The 24377-nt window shown below is 36.2% G+C and overlaps 2 protein-coding genes and 1 long non-coding RNA gene across 8 annotated transcripts; 1 reads left to right on the top strand and 2 right to left on the bottom strand.

Moving 5' to 3' along the window:
• The first annotated feature begins 7440 nt into the window (after nucleotides 1–7440).
• Nucleotides 7441–7916, top strand: LOC131928925 (cytochrome c oxidase assembly protein COX19). Its single transcript, XM_059285099.1, has one exon. It carries the CDS (start codon nucleotides 7586–7588, stop codon nucleotides 7853–7855), a length of 270 nt encoding a protein of 89 aa, XP_059141082.1. The 5' UTR covers nucleotides 7441–7585; the 3' UTR covers nucleotides 7856–7916.
• A 476-nt stretch (nucleotides 7917–8392) lies between these two features.
• LOC131928924 (torsin-1A) lies at nucleotides 8393–13995 on the bottom strand. Of its 2 annotated transcripts, none has more exons than XM_059285098.1 (6): nucleotides 13963–13995; nucleotides 12368–12603; nucleotides 11429–11700; nucleotides 10915–11090; nucleotides 10682–10812; nucleotides 8393–10008 (listed from the first exon to the last, which is right to left on the bottom strand). In XM_059285098.1, exons 2-6 carry the CDS (start codon nucleotides 12552–12554, stop codon nucleotides 9677–9679), a joined length of 1098 nt encoding a protein of 365 aa, XP_059141081.1. In that variant the 5' UTR covers nucleotides 12555–12603; nucleotides 13963–13995; the 3' UTR covers nucleotides 8393–9676. The 2 variants fall into 2 exon arrangements, with proteins under 2 accessions (XP_059141081.1, XP_059141080.1); XM_059285097.1 differs by lacking the exon at nucleotides 13963–13995 and adding an exon at nucleotides 13799–13877.
• Nucleotides 13996–18172: 4177 nt separating this feature from the next.
• Nucleotides 18173–22707, bottom strand: LOC131928926 (uncharacterized). Of its 5 annotated transcripts, none has more exons than XR_009383861.1 (5): nucleotides 22552–22705; nucleotides 20807–20933; nucleotides 20500–20573; nucleotides 20147–20290; nucleotides 18173–19224 (listed from the first exon to the last, which is right to left on the bottom strand). It is a non-coding gene; the product is annotated as an uncharacterized LOC131928926 (long non-coding RNA). The 5 variants fall into 5 exon arrangements; XR_009383862.1 differs by having other exon boundaries at nucleotides 22589–22701; XR_009383863.1 differs by lacking the exon at nucleotides 22552–22705 and adding an exon at nucleotides 21630–21652.
• Nucleotides 22708–24377: the final 1670 nt, after the last annotated feature.

The raw sequence follows: 24377 nt of genomic DNA, 5'->3' as shown, positions 1-24377 counted from the left end.
CATTGGACCATCTATAGACCACCTACTAGTAGACCACCAGTGGACCATCTATGGACCACCAGTAGACCACCAGTGGACCATCTATAGACCACCTACTAGTAGACCACCAGTGGACCATCTATGGACCATCAGTAGACCACCACTAGACCACCAGTGGACCATCTATGGACCACCAGTAGACCACCAGTGGACCACCAGTGGACCATCTATGGACCACCAGTGGACCATCAGTAGACCATCAGTAGACCACCAGTGGACCATCAGTAGACCACCACAAGACCACCAGTGGACCATCTATGGACCACCAGTAGACCACCAGTGGACCACCAGTGGACCATCTATGGACCACCAGTAGACCACCAGTGGACCACCAGTGGACCATCAGTGGACCACCAGTGGACCATCAGTAGACCACCAGTGGACCACCAGTAGACCACCAGTAGACCACCAATAGACCACCAGTAGACCACCAATAGACCACCAGTGGACCACCAGTGGACCATCAGTAGACCACCAGTGGACCATCAGTAGACCACCAGTGGACCATCTATGGACCACCAGTAGACCACCAGTAGACCACCACTAGACCACCAGTAGACCACCAGTAGACCACCAATAGACCACCAATAGACCACCAGTAGACCACCACTAGACCACCAGTAGACCATCTATGGACCACCAGTAGACCACCAGTAGACCATCTATGGACCACCAGTAGACCACCAGTAGACCACCAATAGACCACCAGTAGACCACCAGTAGACCATCTATAGACCACCAGTAGACCATCAGTGGACCACCAGTGGACAACTCCAGACTATGGATCTGACCACTGTTGTCTGAGAGATCAGTAACAATCCCTTTGGCCGTCTGGACTAATGAGGTCGTATTAGAGAACTCAAACCAGACATGGCCGCGGTCCGTCTCCCCCCCCCCCCCCGTCCCTTCTTCCCCCCCCCCCCCCCCCCCCCCATCCACTCGTGTTTATACACTTGTGTTAGCCTACTACTGTAATGGCCTAAAAGTACATTTCAATTTTTCGCTCAAGAGAGGAGTCCATTACCTGGCCACTTAACGGTTCACGCACCAAATTATCTGCTCCGTTTATTTATAATAGGCCTGTGTGGATGTAGATAAGTAGCTTTTAAAATAAAACCACTGTAAATGATGTTGTTTTTTTTTTTTAATATTCTCGAATTTGTTAGAGAGGTTTTTGAATTGCCGTTTAGGACATAATACAAAGCTAAAACTCCAAAGGGATCTAGCCAGAGATATTAGGAGTAGTGTGGTGATAGATGGCAATGTTATATTACTAAATGTTAGAATTTATACTGCCCTTGAATTACATAATGAAAGTATGTGAGAGCAACTGATTTAAAGTCACAGCTTGCTTTATAGACAACACGCATGTTTACAATCACAGCTTGAGTTTAAAGACAATATGAATGCTTACATTTATTTTAAAGAAAATTCCATGTGCATTTCTATTTTCTTTAAAAATGATTTGAGTTTATTTTAAAACTCTGTACAAGCCTATGTGTGGTTTGTGGCCATAAGGCATCTAGCGCCTGGCAAGGTACTTTGGGGTAGGTGAGGTGTTTCAAAAGATTTTTGTCTGCTATATTATTAAAGAAAAAAACAAAATGATAAACGAAGTTTTTCCAGCTCCCGAATTTATAGATTATCAAACTTTCTCAAAATCTTTATTTAGATTTTTTTCACGAACAAATGTATCCTTTATATTCCGTATACGATGCATTTGGGGGGGGGGGGTTGTAACAGAGGCGTAGTGACCCTTCCCGGCGCCCGGGGACAAACTTTCGATTTGCACCCCCCCCCCCCTCAGACTTTCGATTTGCAACCCCCCCCCCCCCCTCAAACTTTCGATTTGCACCCCCCTTCAAACTTTCAATTTGTTTTTCCAACCCATTTTGGCGCCCCTTAAGAAAGGAGACATATGCCCCCCCTCGCTACGCCTCTGGGATGTTAAGTTTCATTTAATTTTTCTGACTGATTACAGTGCTTTCTCTAAACTCTGTAATGAAGTATAAAATAATAGATAGGCCTAGATTCTACATATAAAGGGAAACCAGTACAATAATTAGTCGATATACCGTTAGAATAGCCTCCCTTGTTGACTTTGACGAGATTGTGTCCGTGTGGTAATCACTGTTTTCACAATAATTTCTAGACTTCTAGATCTAGATTAGAAGAAGCTTGATTCTAAATGGTCTGAAAGTGCACTGTTTTTAAACAGATTGTTAAGTTGTAAGTAGTACAGTACATTGTTACCGCTCGGGGCCCTAATTAAAACTTAGGCCTAATGAAATGGGCGCGAGCGAGAGAAGATGATTCGACTATTCATATTCGAGAGGCCCATTAACTGGGCCATTACATTCAACAATGATTACATCATTACAGGCATTAATTAATTTAAATATCATGCACGGCGTAGATTCTAGTTACAATTAAATGAATTAATATGGTTATAAAATACTGTCTGTTTTTTTTCGGACTTAACTAAAGATTTAGATTGGATGTATTTGATGTTTTTTTGGTAATCTATCGTTTTTGGTAGGCATAACGACGTAAAATCGCCCGCGGCTATTAATGTACGAAAACATTACCTCATTGTCAAGGCTTTAATAGAAGTATATTGTGATATGTTTGTGTCAAATATTATAGATAAATGATTAATAAACCTAAATCAATCGCTAAATAAATATATCAATATATAGGCCTATAGGCCAGAAATTAACTTTAAACAGCAGTGTCTGCGAGCAAGATTTATATAAATAGCAGCCATTTGTAAAATAGAGTGACTTCCCCCTGAATCTCGCGCTATAAGTTTATAAAAATAAAACTTAAACAAGATGGCTGCTATAGTAAATGAGCATGGTTGCATCTGTTGGAAACATCGCATCTTCATTTATTACTGAAAACGCGTCTTCATTTATTACTGAAAAGTTTTAATTCAATTGTTTAAAAACAGGTACATAAATGAAACAAGGAAACATTTTTGAATTTTTTAAAACATAAATCCTCATCAACATGTGAAATAATTATTAAAATTTAAGGAGTCACCTGTTTTTCATATTACAAGTCGCGGGCGATTTTACGTACCAAAAACGATAGATTACCGTTTTTTTTATTTTCGGAAGGCCCTAACTAAATAAAAATTTAAAGCAAAAACAATTTGGTTTTCACATGTAATGGCGACATAAACAATGGCATCCTGCTATTCAATAAGCTGCCATAAATTTTATTGTACACATTGTAAGCGAAAAAAAAGGAAAACTATGTCATGGGGTTTTAGTTTGCATTGTTATTTAAAAACTTTGTCTGCAAGGTTTTGTAAACTATTAGTTATCGATCACGGAGTTCCTGCACAGCCAATCAATATTTGTCTTATGAAACATCAGGTTATAACTTATGCTGGATGGAAATAAATAGAAATGTAGCCTTTAACTCAACAAATTATTTTCAGGTTCTCTGGATCTGCAACTTTTATAGCATCGATTCTAAAAATAGGCCTATAAAATTTCTGAATTAATTTTTGGCTGAAGTTTTTTTTTTTTTTATTATTTTTACGGTCGCTTTGTTTGCTAAATCTAAAAAAGCACGTTTTTATTCCATGTCAACAACATGAAGGAAGGATTCTCGTCAACTCGCTCGTCTCCATTAAATTAATCTAGAGGTCTAGATTATTCTAGAACAGTGGTTCCCAACTCTTTTCTGTTTTCTGAAAGCCCGATTTTGAGCTAAACATAGATGGCGCACCATCCATACAAACCCCCACAGCCATTCTAACCCATTTTAATCATCCAGTTTAAAAAAAGGTAGTTATTTTCTCCATGCTATCTTCACAAAAGAGCAACTCTTCTTTGCTATCATCCGCATGAATATAGACACAGACCAGCAACTGCGAACACGAACTCACGTCTGTTGATTTATCAACTTGAAAAGCAAACAATGGTGAAAGCTTAATTTCAATAAAAATGTGTTATTTAACATTTACGTACATGCAGCGTTTGATGAGATTTTCTCCTTTTTTTTTTTTTTTGCTTGGTATTTTCTATTGCGACTTCATTTGTTGCTTGCACTAATGCTGGTGAAAACTTCCTGTTCGATCTAGTCTCTGGCGTTTGCAACTAGCTTCTTACCGACGAAAGAACTCCATATATTTTTTGGTGTGTTCGGAATGACTCGTCTCAAATGACGTTTTAGTTTTGAAGATTTCATAGATTCGTGACTGAGAACAACTTTGTACAGTGCACTTTGTTTTTTCTCTATTACATTTCCAGTGATGTTAATGAAGCCGAATTTTTAAAATTCTTCTAAATATTTATGTTTTGTTTCAAATTACTAAGGTTTAGTATACCAGTTGGCGACCCCCCCAGAAAGACCTTCGCGACCCCCAGGTTGGGAACCCGTGTTCTAGAGTCTAGACGTCTAGATTATCATTTAGATCTTTCTAGTATCTAGATTTAGAATCAAAATCTCATCGCTGCGTATTAAATGGAGTCCGAGTTGATGAGAATCCTTCCTTATTGTTGACATGGATTAAAAATGTGTTTTTTTTTTTTTAGATTTAAAATCAAAGCGACCGTAAAAAAATAATAAAAATAAATGGTAATCTTTCCTTTTAGTAGGCCATTCGGTTCACAGCTCCTGCCATTTTGCTTGTGGTAAACATTTTAAACAGTAATTCTAAGAAGGTCACTGGAACTAAGAATAAGATGAAATATCATCGGAAGTCATGCATCCGGTCTGTATGCATATTGTTGTCAGCAACCGACCACGATTCTGGGTCAGTGAGTAATACTAGTTTATATTATCTCACGGCGCAAGCTATTGAAGTAATTTACTAAGATGGTGGCGCGGTTTCATTTTCATTAAGGGGTAGAGGGATAAAAACAATGATTTTGAAGCCATCGTCAATTTTAGTTATCGGAATTACCCGTTTCTAATTAAGTCTGTTAATCAAGAATAGTAATTAGTAAGGTGTACTTTAGAGCTAATTTCTTTATTTATCTCACTAGTGGCACTTAAGGGAAAGACACTCTTTTTATTCTTGTGTTAACGTGAACTTATAATCAAATAACTTCAAAACTAAGCGTCGAATGTTAACCAGCGTGTGATTAAGCAACAGTTCAGAGTCTTAGCTTTATATACATGGCAACGTCTGGGAATAATTCTCAGGTTTATACGTGTGGTCACTATCCCAGAAATTTGACCTACTTTTTTTTACTGTCATCATGGTAATGCTCGCTGCCAAAAACGACAATACTGTGATTCTGTTTTTTAACAATCTTTCATGGTCATTTCAGAAATATATACTTAAAATCATTAATTTTGCGTATTATTCAACGATACTGGTCTATTTTTAACAATGGACTATTAGTGTTTGATGCAAACTTGCCATTTGTACATTTTTTTTTGTCTCATCGCTGAAAATATCGAGCAGGACATAATAAAAGTAAGCAAAACGTGAATTACTTTATTTAATATTGTTCTAAACATACTGAAAATATATTCTAAACTATAGAAAATTATAACTTGCTTTCTACTAAACTGTCATTAATGTTTTAAAAATCATTCAGGGTAAAAACAAAACCTGTAAAAAATAACTTTATCAAGACAACAGCTATTTTGCCCGCCGTGTATTTGAATGGGGAGGAATCTAGCAGAAGACACATTTCTGCTCAACGGCATTGAATGGTCAATTGCGTCACAACAACACTCTTTAAAAAACTAACCCACCGCATCACTGAAAGTCAGTCCTATCATCGTAGCCATTTAAAAACAAATGCATTTTTTCACAAATCATTTTCTAGGCTACTGATTAAATCTGCTAAATAAAATTGGAATCAAATTAAAGCTAAATAAATGTAGTTTTTAATTGTTAATGTCATCTTGAACAATAATGAAGTATAAAATCTTAGGCAACACCCTACTACTATTAATACTTTCTTCAAAAACTTTCCTCCTAAAAGTTGAAATAATCACTAAAATTTAATGAGTCACCTTTATCACATTACTAGTACCTAAAATGATATGTTACCAAATAAAGACTTAAGCCTAAAAATTATTCAGAAATATAATATTTTTAGAATCAATGTTATAATAGTTTAAAATCCAGAGAACTTGAAAATAAGTTTTTGAATTTTATGGCTACATTAAATTTGTATTTATTTTCATCAAGCCTAAGTTATAAGCTGAAGTTTCACTTTTGTAAGATAAACATTGATTGGCTGTAGAGAAACTCAGTAATCGATTTCTGGCAGCCACACGTCATAGTTATTTGTTTACACAACTTTGCAGATCAAGTTTTTAAATAACAATGCAAATACAAACCACATGACCTAGTTCTGCCATTTTTTGCTTACAATTTGTACAATAAAATTTATACTAGCCTATCGAATAGCAGGATGCCATTGTTTATGTCACCATTGCATGTGAAAACCAAATTGTTTTTGCTTTTTTTTATTGAGTTACCAAAAATATTAAAAACATCCAATACATCCAATCTTTAGTATAGTCCAAAAAAACCAGACAGGATTCTATAATCATATTAATTTAATAAACTACGCCATGCATGATTTTAAAAAAAATTTAATGGGCCTCTCATTAATATTGTGGGACTTAGATAATCAATTAATTATATCTTAAAAAACTACACATATCAGTTGTCATGGTGCCTAGCGTGAAATGTGTTTATATTAACGTTTTATTTTTAGACACTACCAGCCTTGATTACATAATGCCGACCACTGACCGGAGGATTCCGTTGTGGGACATAAAATTCTTCATTTATTATGCCATTTTAAAAAATTAGGCCTTGTATCTAATTGTTAACTGTTTTGCAAAAGTGAAAATTTAATATCTAATGTTATTTTTATCAGTCTTTATTAGTTAAGTTGTGGAGTATTGAATAGCATTCCCCTTTATTCTAATAGTTATTTTTAGATGGCGCTGAACTGAAGTTAAAAATATTAGCGCACTGCAGATTTTTTATTTGACTGTTTGCATTTGTTTACACTTTATCACAGATCCACAAACTCAGTTATGATGTAGTAGTAGTAGGTAAAATATAATTAATTAAATATACTATCATAGAAAAGTTAATGTTGAATCCTTTGAATTCTTTCCCCAGCTGTGTTGACTAAAGATTATGGCATTACAAGACCCTTACATGCAGAGATTTGTTGAGCAGGAGACACAGAAGCAACGTTTCCAGGGTCTGATCCATGAGATGACAGGTAGATGTTGGGACAATTGTATGGGATACCCCAGCAACAAAATTGACTCTAAGACTGAAAGCTGTATCCGCAACTGTGTAGATCGATTTTTGGACACCTCGAACTTCGTAGTTAATCGCTTGGAATCTACACCCATTCCTGAACCGGAGCCCAAAAAGTCTTCAGGATTCTTATTCAATTAGAACTCAGTGTTTTAGTACACACAAAAAACTATTGTTTTACAGCATACCTAAGAGTAACATTTAATAATCTTAAGACAAAACTAGTGGTGATAAAATAGTTTAAAAAATCAAGACTTAAGTTGTGTTGAATTTAGTGCTAACATGTCTAGTTTATCAACATTCTCCTCCAAGCCTAATGCAAAGCCTCCTCTCAAGGGGAGTTTTCCCTTGGACCATGATGGGGAGTGCAAGGGTTTCATGATCAAGTACATGCAGTGCTTGCGTAAAAATCAGAAAGAGGCTACCCTGTGTCGGCAGGAATCCAAAGATTACCTGCGATGCAGAATGGATAAAAATCTGATGTTGAAAGAGGACTGGAATAAACTTGGATTCACTGAAGAGGAATTGAGACAGAAAGCGTCGGACTCTTGAGGTCTACCATTGATTTATGTTATGTCTAAATGTCAATTGTTTTATAAAGAAATTTTTTCTACACCTTTGTTGAGTTGTTACTACCATGCCATCCCACCACTAAAAATTGTTTCATACTCGTTTTCATCAAACTTTGACAACTACTTGTATTTTTATTATACATTCACTAACACATTTTATTGTATTCACTTTGTTTTAATTTTATAATGGATTGATGATTTAAGGGAAAGATGGTATACTTATTGGTTTCATAGTCAAAATAAGGCTAAGAAATTTAGCATGTCAAATGAGGGTCTTAAATCACAAAATAATTTATTTTAAAAAATTACAAACGTTGACAAAATCAAGTGGTCATCCATTTATGATACCCAAACATTTTTTAATCAGAAACGTTAAGTAGAATTTAAAACTAATTACGTAATACTAATGTATTTAAATATCGGCTATGGGTTGAAAAACTTCACTTTTAAAATACCAATATAAAATGAGTGATTTAGATTGGTTATTTTTACACGTCAACCAAACCCTGACAAAATGTGTTTGTATGGAAGTTTTTTTCTGTAGTCACATGTGGCACAAGTTGAATGTCCACCTGGGGTTCATGACCCCTGTGTCTGTTCCCTTTATTGCTCACTTGTAATTTAATTAACACACATATTGTAATGTCCCCTGCTGAGTTGTTGTTGTTAGCAGACAAGTATACAGATGTTACATGTAATTAGATTTTCATATGTACCCCACCCATAAAAATCAGCTTTTTAGTTTTAAAGAACCCCTCTCTATGTGGATGTCATACATGGATGAGCCTTCACCAGGTAACAAAAGCCAGTCAGAAAAATACATTTCATCATTTTTACATTCTGTCATTTCTAAAACATGCAATGAAACACCAGTATTTTACAGCATGTGAGGGAATATATGCTGACATCCACTGCTAAAAGGTGGCAAAAAGTTTAAAGAATTTCAACTGGAGATATTTAAGTGCTTTTTATCACTTCACAAAGTTGTGGAAGCTCCTGGCAGTGTGGTCCATCTGACTGCTAACTCTGCTAAACAATTAGTTCTATGGCTCAATTTTCTTGACCACAGGTCAAACTATGCCAACTAATTAAACTCACATGGGTTAAATAAATGTTTACGGCTGTGGTACTCTGTCCCATTAATACTTTGCTAAAATAAACTGCCAACATAAAAATGTATAGGTAGATGAATTATAAATTATACATTTTATTCATAATCATGGTATTAATATTGATACATCTAGCTGCCTTCTAAAAGTGCAAATAATATGTTGACAATTTGCTGCACCATAATAATCATCAGCAGCAATAGTTACTTACATATCAAAATTTATGTTAAGTCTGTAGTTTTAAAACTCTGAAATGTCCATGTATTATCATAGCACCAGCACGCATTAGTGGACACAAGTCAAACTGCAGTGATGTCAGCAATGTTGGTAGTGTTGTAAATTTTCTAATTGTAAATTATATCACTTCTTATGGCACTGGCAGTGTTTTATCTGAACAAGTTCTATTTAATATGGCAGAAAAATAAACTGAGATTACACAAAGTGATAAGGTAAAGAAGTAAAAAAAATTCATACCCTTTTTGGCAAAAAATATGAACAGACATTGAAGTTTGATTGGTGTTGATTGGTCTCCTATTTCTATCATCCACCAGCAGATGCATAGGTTTAACACTGACATAAATATTATCAAATCACTCACATAGCTATCACTCAAAATACACAATACATGACATATTCACATAGCTATCACTCAAAATACACAATACATGACATATCATTCACACAGCTGTAACCTACAACTCTCCTGTATGCTTATCTGAATCATCAAACTCTGTATGCTGGTGTGACTCATCATACTTTGAAGCATCCATCATCACCAGATCAACTTTCTCAGAGACCCTCTTACAACCTGTGCTAGAATACACCTGCTCTTTGGGGTAAAATGTCAACTCCTTCAACACAAGGTCCACTGTCTCATCTGGAATATCCCTCACATTTGAGTAATATTTTTTAGCAATCAGTGCATCTCGTATGCACTTTTTCACATGGCCCTTCTCTAGAGGTAAGAATGGTATAAACGCTGTGACGAGGTGTTGGGAGATCAGCTGACTGTGCCAGAAGCCACCTACATTATGCGGGAAACAAAATCAATGGATGTACAAACTCAGTGATGTGGTCTATATGGTCTACACAGCAGAGTGGTAAAAAAATAAAGTACCCTGAACCTGATGGTCTCTGGGGCAGGTGAAGGGATAGTGTTGTTAGTACTATGCCCAGCTACTAGTGTTTCCATAATGCACAAAGTCACATGGGTACCCATTAGAGCTGAGTGGACTCTGGGAAATTCTATGGACTCAGGATCTGAACTTGAGAATTCCAGGTTAGCAGTTGTACACTCTTCCAGCTGACCACACTGCCCCAATACTACTGTATATGTATACTAAAAATTGTATCTGATATTTTTTCTACTTCCTTTTCGAATCTGACTGTCCATGGGGCAAGTGAAGTAGGCTTCACCTGTTTCTGTAACCTTAGCATAGGAAGGGATAGTGTGGTCAGCACTTTCCCAAACATGAGTGAGGTACACATAAAGCCGGTTGGATTCAAGTCCTTCTACGAACTTGATCCCAGATTTGAACTCATGACTTTCAGGATAGCAGTCATATCCTCTGCCATTCAACCATGCCGTCCCTACTTCTACTTATTCTCTTTTAATTTTACAACAGTAAACATCAGAAATATATTTCTTGTAATGTAAAGGATAAAATCTATAATAAAATATTTTTAGGCTAACTTACTTTCACTCTTGGAATTTAGTGAAGCTTTCAAGATGGTGTTTTCCACATCTTTAAGAGTAAAAGAATCCCTTGGCTTACCAGACATCCAGTGTTCATATATTAGTCTTCCTATCTCTGTTCCACCTTCGTTACTGCAATAAAATGTTATGGATGTACTCCCATTTTTTAAATATTTTTTCCTGCGCAATTTAATTCTGATTATAATTAAATAACTGATAGATCTTAAAACATACCTTAAAAATAGAAAAATTGCTTTACGGTAATTCACTCTCCCAAGATGTTCATGATAATCAACATATGGCTTGACCACATCTAATAAAAGAGCTGGAAGCTTGTCTACTTCATCAAATATAAACATTGAACGCTCACAGTAAGTTATATTACCTTCAATCCATGACTTCAACGTATCCTGGAATAATTTTTATCATGTAGTTGATTGAAATATTCTACTTTAACTAAAAATAACTGATTCAATATCATCATCTATTTTAGTTTGTGTCCAAGACAGACGGAGCAGGTAGAATTCATCTGTTTCAATTACCTTGGCATATGGGGAGACATTGGTTAGCACTATGCCCAGCTACCTTTGTTTCCCCAGCGTGAATCAGGTACCCATAAGAGCTGGGTGGACTCGGGGATGTCTTACAGACTCAACCGCTGGATCCAAACTCAAGACTTTGGGTTTAGCAGCTGTAAGCTCTACTTCACAACCACACCATCCCAGGTTGGATGAAATAGTTTACCAACCTTATACTTGACAAGCATGTCCTTGTCATGATGAGGAAATTCCTTGGTCGCAGAGATAAGGTGAACAAATCTACTGTTGAGTCCATCACGATAGAGATTTTCTGCGATGATTCGACTGACAAAATTTTTTCCAACTCCAGTCAGCCCGTGGAAGGAGAGTACTAACGCCTTGGTTGGATTGCTGTGCCAAGCGTGACCTTTGATGTGTGCTAGGACTGTGTTCTGAACCAGATGTTGGCCATGTAGCCTGGTTGACAAATCATACTGGAGTCCTTCAAATGGACAAAATTTACATCATTTTATGTTTGAGCAAAGGTTTTTTTTATAACATGCATAATTTATAACATATGAGATGGTATGGCCTACGCTGTTAAGCTGAAAGTCTCAAGTTCAAATCCGGGTTCTAGTCAGTAGAATGTACCTGAGATCACCCAGCTCTAATGGGTACCTAACTCATGTAAGTAAATACAGCTGGGCAAAGTGCTGATCACACCTTCCCTTCAAATACAGAGGTCAGGAAACATATGAACCTTACTTCATCTGCCCAATGGATCGCTAGGTCTAAAGAGAATTCTTTATTTACTTTTTATGGTATATAAAATGATGTGCAGCCTAGCATAAATTCTAGGTATCTATGCTTGAAAGTATATGAGTGAAATATTTTAAAGATGTAAATACATGTTTAAGTTAATTGAAATCCCTGTTGAACAGTTTAGCACCATTATTAAATTGTGTGGGAAGTGCCTACTAAACTGTTATGAGACATCACTGACGCAAACATGTATTTTGAAAGGGCAATCTTAAGGATTATAAGAAATGGCGACCTGAAAGAATATCAGAAATGCCTGTAGCTGGAGCCAATTTAAAGAACGCATCAAATATGTTATTTCTGTATGCCTACCTTTTTTTTTAAAAATATGAATACGCTTTTCAACTTACCTGAAATATTTTTAGATATCCACCTGTCATTACAGCAGGCAGAAAATGTGCAATATACTTTGTCAAAATTTTTAAAAAACGTTAATCTAATGTCATTTAAAGATGGTATTCCAATATTGCCGCAACATACAGATATATAAACATTTAAAATAATTAGCATATAACAAACATTGGACTTGTTTTTCATGGTGATGTTAAGAATTCATATCTGTTCCAACTGGATCTTCATGCTGATCCTGTAAATTAAAAAATGTTATGGTTTAATTAAAAGTTTAGGCTTGTAGGTCTATTTATTAGGATATAGGCCTATATAATTTTACTAGGCCCCTATGCCCTATAATAATAATTTAAAATGTTGTCTAATTTTTAGGCCTAGGCTATAGCAGCACAGCTAATAAAAACAGGCCTATTCATTATTTATTTTTATTTAGGCCTAGGCCTAATAATTTAAATCATAATTTATATTAAAATACAGGCTTTATAACAATAACTATATCACCTAGCCTATTATATAGTATATAGGCCTAGCCTTAGACTAAACAACTACCTAGAAGAAGCTAGATCTAGATCGATTTTGAATTGGTTTTGTGTGTGTCCAAGCATTAAAAAAATAAAAAGATATTTAAAAGATGACAGGAAACTATACAGTAGGTTTTGGTAGATCTAGATCAGTGGTTCCTAGCCTGGGTTAAATTGAACCCCAGGTGTACAGTAGAGGTCAAAACATACACCACACTCATAACATTTGTGATCGGATTTTGTCAGATGATAGAAGTATCAGGATATTTCTATATCGTGGAACCCTTGACATCGCAACACACATAAGCCATGAATCTTGTTCGTCAACACAACCAATACAGGCCTGCCGAGATGAACAGGTGAAACTACACATTTCTGAACTGGTGTCTGAATGAAGGCACCATAGAAGTCATACTGATTTGCAATAAATATTTCTTATATTTTTACTTTTGTGTGAAGTCATATTTTAAGTTTTGTTCAATGTGGTGCTGTTGATGCACCAGTTTGATGAATTCACATGAGGCTGAGTGATGGGGTTTGGTACCTACATTCATTGTCTTACATACATTCATACAAAAAGGTTAAGAACCACTGATCTAGATAAAAGAGTAGATAAAATCTAGCTAGACTAGATATAAGATCTTTCTTATTAGTCTGTCTGTAGGTAGTGCTGTCAACATCTCATCTTGTCATCTAGAGATCTAGTTACTTACACATAACATAACATTAACTACTACTAGATCTAGATCATCTAGGACTTAGCCAAGGTAGTAGGTAGTCTAGATCTAGTACTAAGTACTAAGTCTTAGCTGCCAACTGGTAGAATCTACTACACACACTGACACTACCAGTGACACAGTGCCAGTGACACTGAAGACGAGTTACAAGACTTAGTGAAGGAAAACAACGGACCACAAAAAATAAAAATTATTAAAAATGAACTAGACTAGACTCTTCTACTCTAGACTCTACGATATTTTCAAATGTATAACTTTGTTAATGTTTTCCCTCCACTAGATCTAGGGTTCTAAATCTAGAAATCTATATTTTTTTATACTGTCCGTAGTTTACTCAACCTATCTAAGAAGACCAGGTAAAGTCGAGTTTTTGGGTCTAGCCCGTAGTGGCGAAACGAAAGTAGAAAAATTTTAGTATTGTCCGTACTGGCGAAATTATTTTTTGCGATTTAAAATATTAGATATTGATTATAGTTATAAATGCTTTTGATTTCCTCAAAATATATCACAAATACAATATGTAATTTTGTGTATTAAAAAAAAAATAATCGCAGCGTAAATCGGTGTTACAAAATAATCGTACGTGTTAATACTCGATTATTATAAGGGAAAAAAATGTCTAAAATAAGAATCAAAATAAAAAATACTGAAATAAATTAAATATTATATTTTTTCGTTTTTGAATTTACCAAAACTGAAATCATCATTTAAAAACTCAGTTAAGGGCATTTTTACAAGCTTTTATTTAACTTGATTCCTCGTGCTATTTCTCTCATGTCTGAGTCAGAGTTTCTTTCAGGCATCTCTTCTGGGGTGGGGGGGGGGGGGGATTTAATGGATTTTATATTAAAAAACATACTTTTTTACCAGTGTCCGCTCCCCCCCCCCCCCCAGGTAAAAAAAAGTCTGGAAGAAACACTGGTCTGGGTGGAAACTGCTAACAAAAAACAAAATTATAACCGAACCGATGTGTTTTAAACTTGAATGTCACTTCGGTTAAGATCTGATAATGCAATGTGCCACGAACTTTGACATTTAATTAATTTAATTAATTGGGCCAAGATGCAGCCAGGATATAATACATGATGAGCCAAGGTATAGCCAAGATATAGCCATTATTGTGCCAAGATGTAGCCAATATTGGGCCAAGATGTAACCAGGGGCGTAGCGAGGGGGGTGCAGACCGCACCGGGTGACACCATTTAGGGGGGTGACACCAAGGCAAAAAATAGCAAAATATATAGAGAAAAACTCGAGGGGGGTGTGCAAATCGAAAGTTTGAGGGGGGGGGGGGTGCAAATCGAAAACTTGAGGGGGGGTGCAAATCGAAAGTTTGAGGGGGGGGGGTGCAAATCGAAAGTTTGAGGGGGGGGTGCAAATCGAAAGTTTGAAGGGGGGGGTGCAAATCGAAAATTTGAAAGTTTGTCCCTGGGAAGGGTCTCTATGCCTCTGGGGGGGGGGTGACACCATTAAGTGCCGCAACGGGTGACACCCGACCTCGCTACGCCCCTGGATGTAACCATGATATAGCCAATGTTGGGCCAATATGTAGCCGGGATATAGCCAATATTGTGCCAACATTGCGCCAACATCATGCCGAGTTTCACTACCAATGTTTGGCCAAGGTTAAGCCAATGTTGCACCAAGATGTAGCCAATATTGGTAGCCAATGTTTAGCCAATATTGGGCCAATATATGTGTGCTGACTGGGTTAGAGGTGTTTCGTTCCTTTTTAAAATTAATTAAATATTTCTATGGCCTATAGTGCACACTTACTTATAATTTAAGGCTTATGGGGTCGTCCATAAATGACGTCACACTCGTAGGGGGGGGGGGGGGGGGAGGGTGGTCCGCAATTTTGTGACGGTGTGCGATGAGGGGGAGGGGGGTAGGGGTTAGATGGTGTGACGTCACTTTTTTCATTATAAAAAAGCAATATCAGAAAACGAGTTTTAGCCGTTATTTCGTATTTTAGAAAACTGTTTTAATAAATTGTAATAGGAATTGATCAAAATACTCTATGTTGACAGAGTTCTGACGAGAATTTGGAAAAATATCGATGTTTTAAGAAAAATTCAACAGCAATTGTGAAGGGGGTTGTAGGCTCAAGAGTGACGTCATTTTAGGGGGGGTCTGGCTTTTTGTGACGACGTGTGGTGGATGGGGGGGGGGGGGTAAAAAGCGTCAAAAAAAGCGTGACGTTATTTATGGAAGACCCCTTATAAGTCGTTTAGTTTCTTTTAGTTTCAGAAAACGATTGAGATAATTTTAATTTATTGTTGGTTTTTTCACGTTTATGCATGGTTTGGCTTAGATCAATATTTGGTCACAAAATTAAGTGAACAACAAAATGTCTGTGTGTTTGGGGGGGGGGATGTCCTTTATGCATTATTACACCTTTCATCCAATCGACATGAAATGAAAAACTATGTGAATTTTGAGCATACTCAATGGCAGGTTTCCCCGAAGAGCAGTGTTTCTTCCAGACTTTTTTCTCCGGGGGGGGGGGGGGGGGGCACTTGAAATTTTCGGGGGGGGGGGCGCGGTAGACTTTCTTCGGGGGGGGGGGGGGCGGTAGACTTTCTTCGGGGGGGGGGCTTCGCTTCCCTGAAGAGACGCCTGGAAGAAACTCTGGCGAAGAGCTACAAATTTAAGCGCCTGTGAATCTCGTTACCTTTAGCTTAAAGAGCGGAAAAAAGACTTTTTGCCAGTTGTTAAAAATGTAACTTATGAATTCATTGAAACACATACGAGTTAGAAACAAAATGAGCAAACAATTATTTTATTTCGTCATTTATTAAGTATTTCGCTTAGATCTAGGCCCTTTTTCTGTTCTCAATCTACCTTTGCAATTAGTACGTAGCAAACATCGCAAATACATCATATTCTTGTCCAGTGTTTCTTGTTTTCTCAAGGAGGGCACTTGATATTTTCGTTCGGGGGGGGGGGGGGGGGGACACTGGTAAAAGTATGTTTTCTATATAAATTCCGTTTCATTTGGGGGGGGGGGGGGGAAGCGGTAGACTTTCTTCGGAGGGGGTGGGAGGAGACGCCTGGAAGCAGTGTTTCTTCCAGACGTTTTTCTCCGGAGGTGCACTTGAAATTTTTTTGGGGGCGGACAACAATTTCCGAGGGGGGGGGGGACACTGTCGAAAGTATATATTTTTTATATAAATTCCATTTTGTTCGGGGGGGGGGGGCGAAGAGATGCCTGAAAGAAACTCTGCCTGGAAGAAACTGCCTGGAAGAAACTTTGTTCTTGTATTTGTTCTCTCTGAACTTGATTAAACCATCATAAAGAAGTCGCATCCCACCTTGCCGAGCTTTGACTTACGTTGCTATTGTTTTATATACTATTGTCATCGTGGATTCTGGGGCTAATCGCTTAAAGTTTGACAATATTTGTGAATGAGGCTGACCAGGCGAAATTTTGTTTTTCTCTGGGTCACCAGTAAACTTTTCTTCGTCAGATTCTTGTATCTTACCTTGCATCAGAAGTACGTCTTCTAGATCAGAATGAATGCTAAATCCAGAGTGGATGTACTTGAGAAAGTTGGCATTGGAGTAACTCAGTCTTTTAGAGCGGCAAATAGATTGCGGGGGTGAACATGTACAACACTATTTTAGTTAACGAGTAATGTACTTGACGTGTAACTAACTAGTACCTACTTATAAAGTTCATGAAGTCTAGATCGGTGTTAGAGCCAGAAAGTATTTAATTACCGGTTTACTAACAAACATTAGGGTACTCTTGTAAATTCCCTAAATCTGACATCCTCACCTACTTCTGTAATAAAGGTCATCCACCCTCCCCCCCCCCCCCCCCCCTCCAAGCAAAAGTTTGAAATTAACCTGATTAATCCTGTCATAAATGAAACTCTCGTTGTTCATGAAGCGCCGTAACTAGCATCCCTTTCTGATATTAGACACTTGCCCTAACTTCCCATAAACCTCTCGTACATAAAAACTACACTGGTATATTAATCCCTTGCTTTTTATTAAGCACCTTTCAGTGTCATCAAGCCATACATATCTTGCAACATATTACAGCTCAATTAGTTGTACAAGTCCATGTAGTACTTTCAAGCCTACTTACTAGTGATTGAGACATGTCACATTGTCGCCTGTGCTGGTATCCTACATTTTTAAAAACTTGTCAGTGGGATATATCATATATACTTTGCTACAGAGGCGTAGCGAGGTCGTGGAGTGCGAAATAGCGACATCACTGCTTTGCTATACTTTAATGTATGTGTTAACTACATGTATGAAGATTGCTAATATGCATTGGTCTATAGCATAATTATTGTATTTTTTTTTTTAACCTTCCAATGCAGATACAAAAAAAGATGCAATTCTCATGAATTACTTTTACTAATACCAGTGTAAATCATAGTAAATGCTAGAAATGTTCACTTCACTGTGAAATGAATGCCCCACCCCCCACCCTCCCAGAAAATTACCGGTACACAAACTGGCTACTTACATTTATACTGTAACAAGACATTGAGTGAACTACAAAAAACAAACAAACAAGAAGCGACAGTTTACTTGTTTAAAATTTTTATTCACATTAAAAGAATACTTTTGATGCTACAATTAAGTAATAGATCATATAGGTTACAAGTGGAGAAGTAAGTAGGAAGATAATAAATCAATATTAGCAGATTTCAGTATGCTCAATAACTAGACAAAATGGAATCAATACATACAACCTTCAGAATAAATAAAAATTTGATGGCTACAGACAATATCTAAAACATCTTAATCTAACAAGTTTTTAATTTTATATGACTGTGTGTAACTAGACCTTAGTTTCACACACAAACATAAAAATATGCATAAATAGATAGATAGACATCTATAAACAAATACTGCATAGCAGAATATCTATACATGAAAGCCAACCAATTGAAAAAATTGAATTTGCACATTCAACAACTAATAACCCCTCTGAAATTCAGCAATATTATCCAACACCTCTACAAAGACTCCAACTGCCAGAGTATCCACAAGTTAACCAACCCTTTTTCAGTGAGTACAGAAATGTTATACGCTTTTCACGTATAAAGTACATCAGACCAAAAGGGTGGAATTCAGTGGACCCTCACTTAGCTGGAGGTCTAGATATTGAGGATGCTATACTCTCACATTGACAACATGCCCAATCCACGCTAAGCAAACTATGATGAACCTTCTTAATATAGGCTTAATGATCAACTGGAAAACAACACAAGTGATAAGAATCAACAACAAACAGGAGTTCCCACTTAGGACACAAGAAATGACTATTTGAGCAAGATCACTTTACACATCTAGGATCTGTTGTAAGATGATGGGGGAGCAGATGAGGACATCAAAAGACATATCAGCAAAGTATCCAACATCCTCCACACAATATGGATGTCAAGAGCTGTCTACAGTTTTCCAAATATGACTGTTGAACAGCAATGTAAAATTTGTTCTCCTTTATGGTTCTGAGACTTTCAATAATGAATGGCTGTGTAGCAAATTGAACATCAGGTGGCCTGAAAAAATAACCATATGTGATGTTCTAACATCCATCTTGAAGAGACGCCTTAATCCTCAGGCTGGTAAATCCTGGGAAACAAAAAATACACATTCTGTAAGAAAATAAAGACAACTGTTTAATCTTTAAAGAGACCCCCTCCACCAGTTGCCGTTATGGTGACATATTAAAACTGGAATATCTTGAGTGTGGAAATTGTACTAAAATAAAGATTGTCTACAAAGGTCTACCCTTTATTTCAAACATTTGTTTGACAATGTGGCTTTGGCAAACATGCTGACTGATATAGCACAAATTTTGAATTAGCAGTAAGTTATCTAAGTTTTTTACATTTAGAATCAATAGTGCCCACATATTAGTTCATGTATGAAAATATCTTTTTTAGTTTAGTTCAACTCATATATAGCCCTACTAAATATTAAAATAAAATAAAATGTTTTATTAATCCAGGTTCGCTGCAAACAAAATGTTTTGGTTAACAAATTAAAAATATCTGTTTCACATCACTTAAGTTTATTTAGCCTGATGGTCCATGGGGCAAGTGCAGTAGAGATAAGCTGTTTCTGTGACTTCAGCATATGAAGGGATAGTGTGGTCACTATGCCCAGTCTCCTTTACTTTCCCTAACGTGAGTTAGGTACCTATCAGAGCAGCTGGGTGGACTCAGGGAAGTTCTGCTGACTTGAATCCAGATTCAAACTTGAGACTTTGGGTTATACAGTCTTGCTCTCTGCAGCTAAGCCACACCATCACCTTACATAATTTGCTTTAAATTAAATGTTTACACTCCACTTCTCATTGGAAAGTACATTGCAGTACAGTTGGTGCTTGTTTAGTGTATTCTTGATAAGTTTAAAATAGTTCATATTGACTATGCAAAACTGTGTGAGTGTAGCCTTAAATTCACAATGATAAATAAACAAACGATATATAAAATATAACGATATACAAATAATACAGTGTATGTGAGTAGCAGAACATTGGATAACTAACCTGATAGTCTCAAGTTCTAATAATGGGCTCTAGTAACTGGTTGGGAAAATAAAGGTGGCTGAGCATTGTATTGAACTTGACTACACTATCCCTTCCTATGCCAAGGTCAGAGAAACTCATGATCTCTCCATCTGTCCCATGGACCTGAAAATGTAAAAATAAATCTTTTTAAACAAAATACAATCGCAACTGTTCAGCTCTACATAATGGTTTTTAATTTATCATTCAGCTTTATTATTCAGTTTTACATTTTATACTGTTATAATGCAATTAGTTTACCTACAAAAGTCTGTACAATAAATTTCACCTTTCATTAAATCAGATTGGAAATTCTTTCATATTTACAATCATACCTGGTTTGTTTCAACCTATCACAGCACTTGGTTTTATTTTTTACTGTAATCATAAACCCATAAGCACAAAACACCTGCAAAACAATGACAAGATCAGTTTACTTTATTATACTACAGTATAAATGGTACTTAAAAGTGATACTAATATCTTAATTTAGTTTACACTCTTAAATGGAATACTTAAAATTTAGAACGTAGCATAGTCCCCCACCCCACAGAAGCCACATAAAGGGATCTGAACAATTAACTCTTAAAGGACCTACTGTAAGCATATTCTAAACCCTAACTGTTATTTAAAGTAACATACATGGTAGTACTCTAGCCACTTGAATACAGAGGGTTGTAAATCAGTTGATTGCAGTGTTCAAGTTTAAAACATTGTTGGTATCTTTGTCCCTGTGTCTGTCTTATTCCTGTCTCCATGTTGAGAGAACCTGAAGATTAAAGTTTTGAAAGTAGTAAAAATTTAAATAAAGTGCTTAGGTCTAAGGCCCAATGGCATCGTTAGATCAGGTGTCACCCAAGTAACGATGTTTATCATTAGTCTGTTAATAATACAGTTGGAACTTGTATGTAGCAATGTTTTCTTTATAGTTAGCACGTTTACGTCATGATATCACCCCCACCCTCTTGTAATAGTTGTTGATTTGTACTTAAAAGACTATTTAACTTTAATTAATCATTAATGGGACTGGCAAAACAACATTTTTCTTCTGTATATTTTGCAATTTTTTGCCTTGGTGTCACCCCCTTAAATGGTGTCATCTGTGGCATATATAAAAATGTTATATTAGTTATAAATATTAATAAGCCTAATAATCATATCTCACTATTTAAAAACAATTCTTACTCTCCCCTTTCGATAAATAATAAACGCTTTAGAGAGAAATCTAGTTAGAAATCTGTTTCTACATTCGAATATGCCTTTATTTTACTTCTTTAGGGACTAAATAAAATTTAGTTTAAGTTTATACATTTATTACCGTCCACCATATTATTTTCAACAAGTCCGTATCTTTAAGTTCTTCATATAGGCCCTAAGGATATATTTTTATATTAATATGTATAGGCCTATCGCTGAACATGCTGACGTTGCCAAAAATATTGCAGAGAGAAATGCACACATTTACCATCATGGGCTTTTTTTTTTATATAGATCTATTAGGATTTTCAAGAGTTAAAAGCGAAACTCTTTTTCGCCATCAAATTAATTTAAATTAAAATTAGGGCCTATTAAATGTCATTAGGCCTAATATTTAATTAATTAATAATTTTTAATAGGCCTAGGGCCTAATTAAAATTATTATTAATGGACACCAGCGAGAAAAGTCTCAAAGGTATTTGAGAGGTGTATAAATTAATTTAAAATTCTTGCACGGCGTAGTTACAATTAATATGGTTATAAAATCCTGTCTGTCTGGGTTTTTTCGGACTTTACTAAAGATTGGACGTATTTGATGTTTTTAATATTTTCGGTAACTAAATAAAAATTAAAAAAAAAGGCAAAAACAATTTGGTTTTCACGTGTAATGGCGACATAAACAATGGCATCCTGCTATTGGATAGGCCGACAAAATTTTTATTGTACACATTGTAAGCTAAAAATAGAAAACTAGGTCATGGGGTTTTTAATTTGCATTGTTATTTAAAAACTTGATCTGCAAAGTTTTGTAAACAAATAGTTATCGATCACTAAGTTACTGTACAGCCAATCAATATTTGTCTTACGAAAGTGAAACATCCGGTTATAACTTAGGCTTGATGAAAATAAATAGAAATGTAGCCTTAAACTCAACAAATTATTTTCTAGTTCTCTGGATTTGCAACTTTTATAGCATTTATTCTAAAAATACAAAATTTCTAAATTAATTTTAGGCTTAAGTTTTTATTTTTTATTTTTTTTTACGGTCTAAATCTAAAAAGCACGTTTTTATTCCATGACAACAACACTATGGAAGGAATCTCGTCAACTCGCTTGTCTCCATTATGAAATACGCTCAACTGGAGGTGATCGTGAAGCGGGGAATGAAATACGCTAAAATGCAGTTTTACCCCATCTAGATCTAGATGTAATTATTGTGCAATTTACTAATCAGTGCCAAGATCTTTTAGTATTTTAGATCTATTTTCTACAAAAATATCTTGATATTTCCCACCAAATCGATTTATTATGTTTTCTGTTGGATCTAGTTCCGGTATCGCAAATTATTTAAGTAAAATAAACAACGATCCTAGCTAATTGATTACTTAAAAATATTTAAGCGGGATTTTCGCCAGTACGGCTAAATTTAAAATTTCTGTACTTCCGTTTCGCCACTACGGGCTAATCCCGAGTTTTTTAAGCAATTATTAGTTTTTATCTTTTTTCCGGGAAGTTAGTAAAGGTAGATTGATATAGCAATAATCGAGTACCAATATTTAGACAATAACATTTTAACACGATTCTAAAATTATTTAATATTAATATTAGCTTAGCCGAAGTAAACAACAGTATTAAACCATGAACTTAATTAAAGTATATACAATTGAATTAACACTCAAAATAAAATAAACAAGAATGTAATATAATCAGAAGTGCAGTAGTTAATAAAATAACATTGCACTGCAATGGAAAAGAATTTTTAAAAACTGTAGTCTTTATCGATACTACTGAGAAATCAAGCTCGATACGAATTCGTAAACGCTGAAAGATAAGTCTCATATCTCTGGGCCTACGTGTTTTATATAGTTTTACCAACTATTATGGATTGTGTACATAGACATAGAAAAGATCTAGATCTACATAGATCTATCTCTAACCCATTTAATGCATGTAGCAATTTTGCACATATCATCACACCAAATCATATACTCATGGTACAATATGAACTCCCTCTCTCTCTCAATATATAGAATCTAGGGGTCGTTCATAAATGAAGTCACCCTCGTAGGCAGAGTTTTTTCCAGGCATCTCTTGGAACGAAATGGAATTTATATAGACAATATATACGTTTAACAGTGTCCGCCCCCCCCCCCCGGGAAAATTTAGTCCGCCCCCCACCCTCTCCCGAAAATTTCTCCCCCCCCCCCCCCCCGGGAGAAAAAAGTCTGGAAGAAACACTGCACGTAGGGTGAGGGGGTCCATAATTTTGTGACGATTTGTGATAAAAGTGAGGCGGGGTGTTTATATATGTTTTTTTTTATTTATTTAGGCTATTTGTTCATTTTTTAAATTTATATCTTTTTTTAAAGCACCCTACTATACACGGTGGGATATTACATTCGATGACTAAACATGGTAGTATAACCGATAGATCCCGAGGGCGCCCCGCGACGCCACTGGCACCTGACGCCAAATGGTATGTTCTATCTCAATATTACGGAAGATGATTTGCGTATTCTCAATGTTTTCATAAATCACGCTTTAATTGTGGCGTCTGGGTAGTTGTGATGACAACCAGCGCCCAACAACTATGAGATCCAAGAAAAATATTGCCAGCTTTGTTTACATTTAAATAACTCCGTTCTAGAAAACAAGGTCGCACGCAGAGGCGTAGCGAGGGGGGGACACATGTCCTCGGGCGCCGACCTTAGGGGGCGCCAAAATGGGTTGGAAAAATAAATTGATAGGTTGAGGGGGGGGGGGGTGCAAATCGAAAGTTTGAGGGGGTGCAAATCGAAAGTCTGAGGGGGGGGGGGGGTGCAAATCGAAAGTTTGTCCCCGGGAAGGGTCGCTACGCATCTGCGTCCTCGGGCGCCGACCATAGGGACGGCAAAAAAGTTGGGGAAAAAATTAGAAGCTCATTTTAGCTGCAGTTTTGAATTGTAAATATAAAATAGATTTTTATGCAGCCCAAACTTTTGTAACTAAGAGACGCAAATCTATTGTATCTACTATC

This window comes from Physella acuta, unplaced genomic scaffold, assembly GCF_028476545.2.
Source record: "Physella acuta isolate Inbredline_101_S28 unplaced genomic scaffold, ASM2847654v3 ptg001570l, whole genome shotgun sequence".
Classification (NCBI taxonomy): Eukaryota; Metazoa; Mollusca; class Gastropoda; family Physidae; genus Physella; species Physella acuta.
Note: the sequence above shows the minus strand (reverse complement) of the source record. Positions and strands in the feature narration are given on the sequence as shown.

Bases quoted from the DNA above. Each gene is read 5' to 3' on its own strand.
- LOC131928925 (XM_059285099.1), top strand. From the start codon at position 7,586: ATGTCTAGTTTATCAACATTCTCCTCCAAGCCTAATGCAAAGCCTCCT.
- LOC131928924 (XM_059285098.1), bottom strand. From the start codon at position 12,554: ATGAAAAACAAGTCCAATGTTTGTTATATGCTAATTATTTTAAATGTT. The intron at 11,091-11,428 runs GTTGGTAAACTA...AAATTATTCCAG, and splicing joins ACATGCTTGTCAAGTATAAG to GATACGTTGAAGTCATGGAT. The intron at 10,813-10,914 runs GTATGTTTTAAG...ATTTTATTGCAG, and splicing joins GCAATTTTTCTATTTTTAAG to TAACGAAGGTGGAACAGAGA.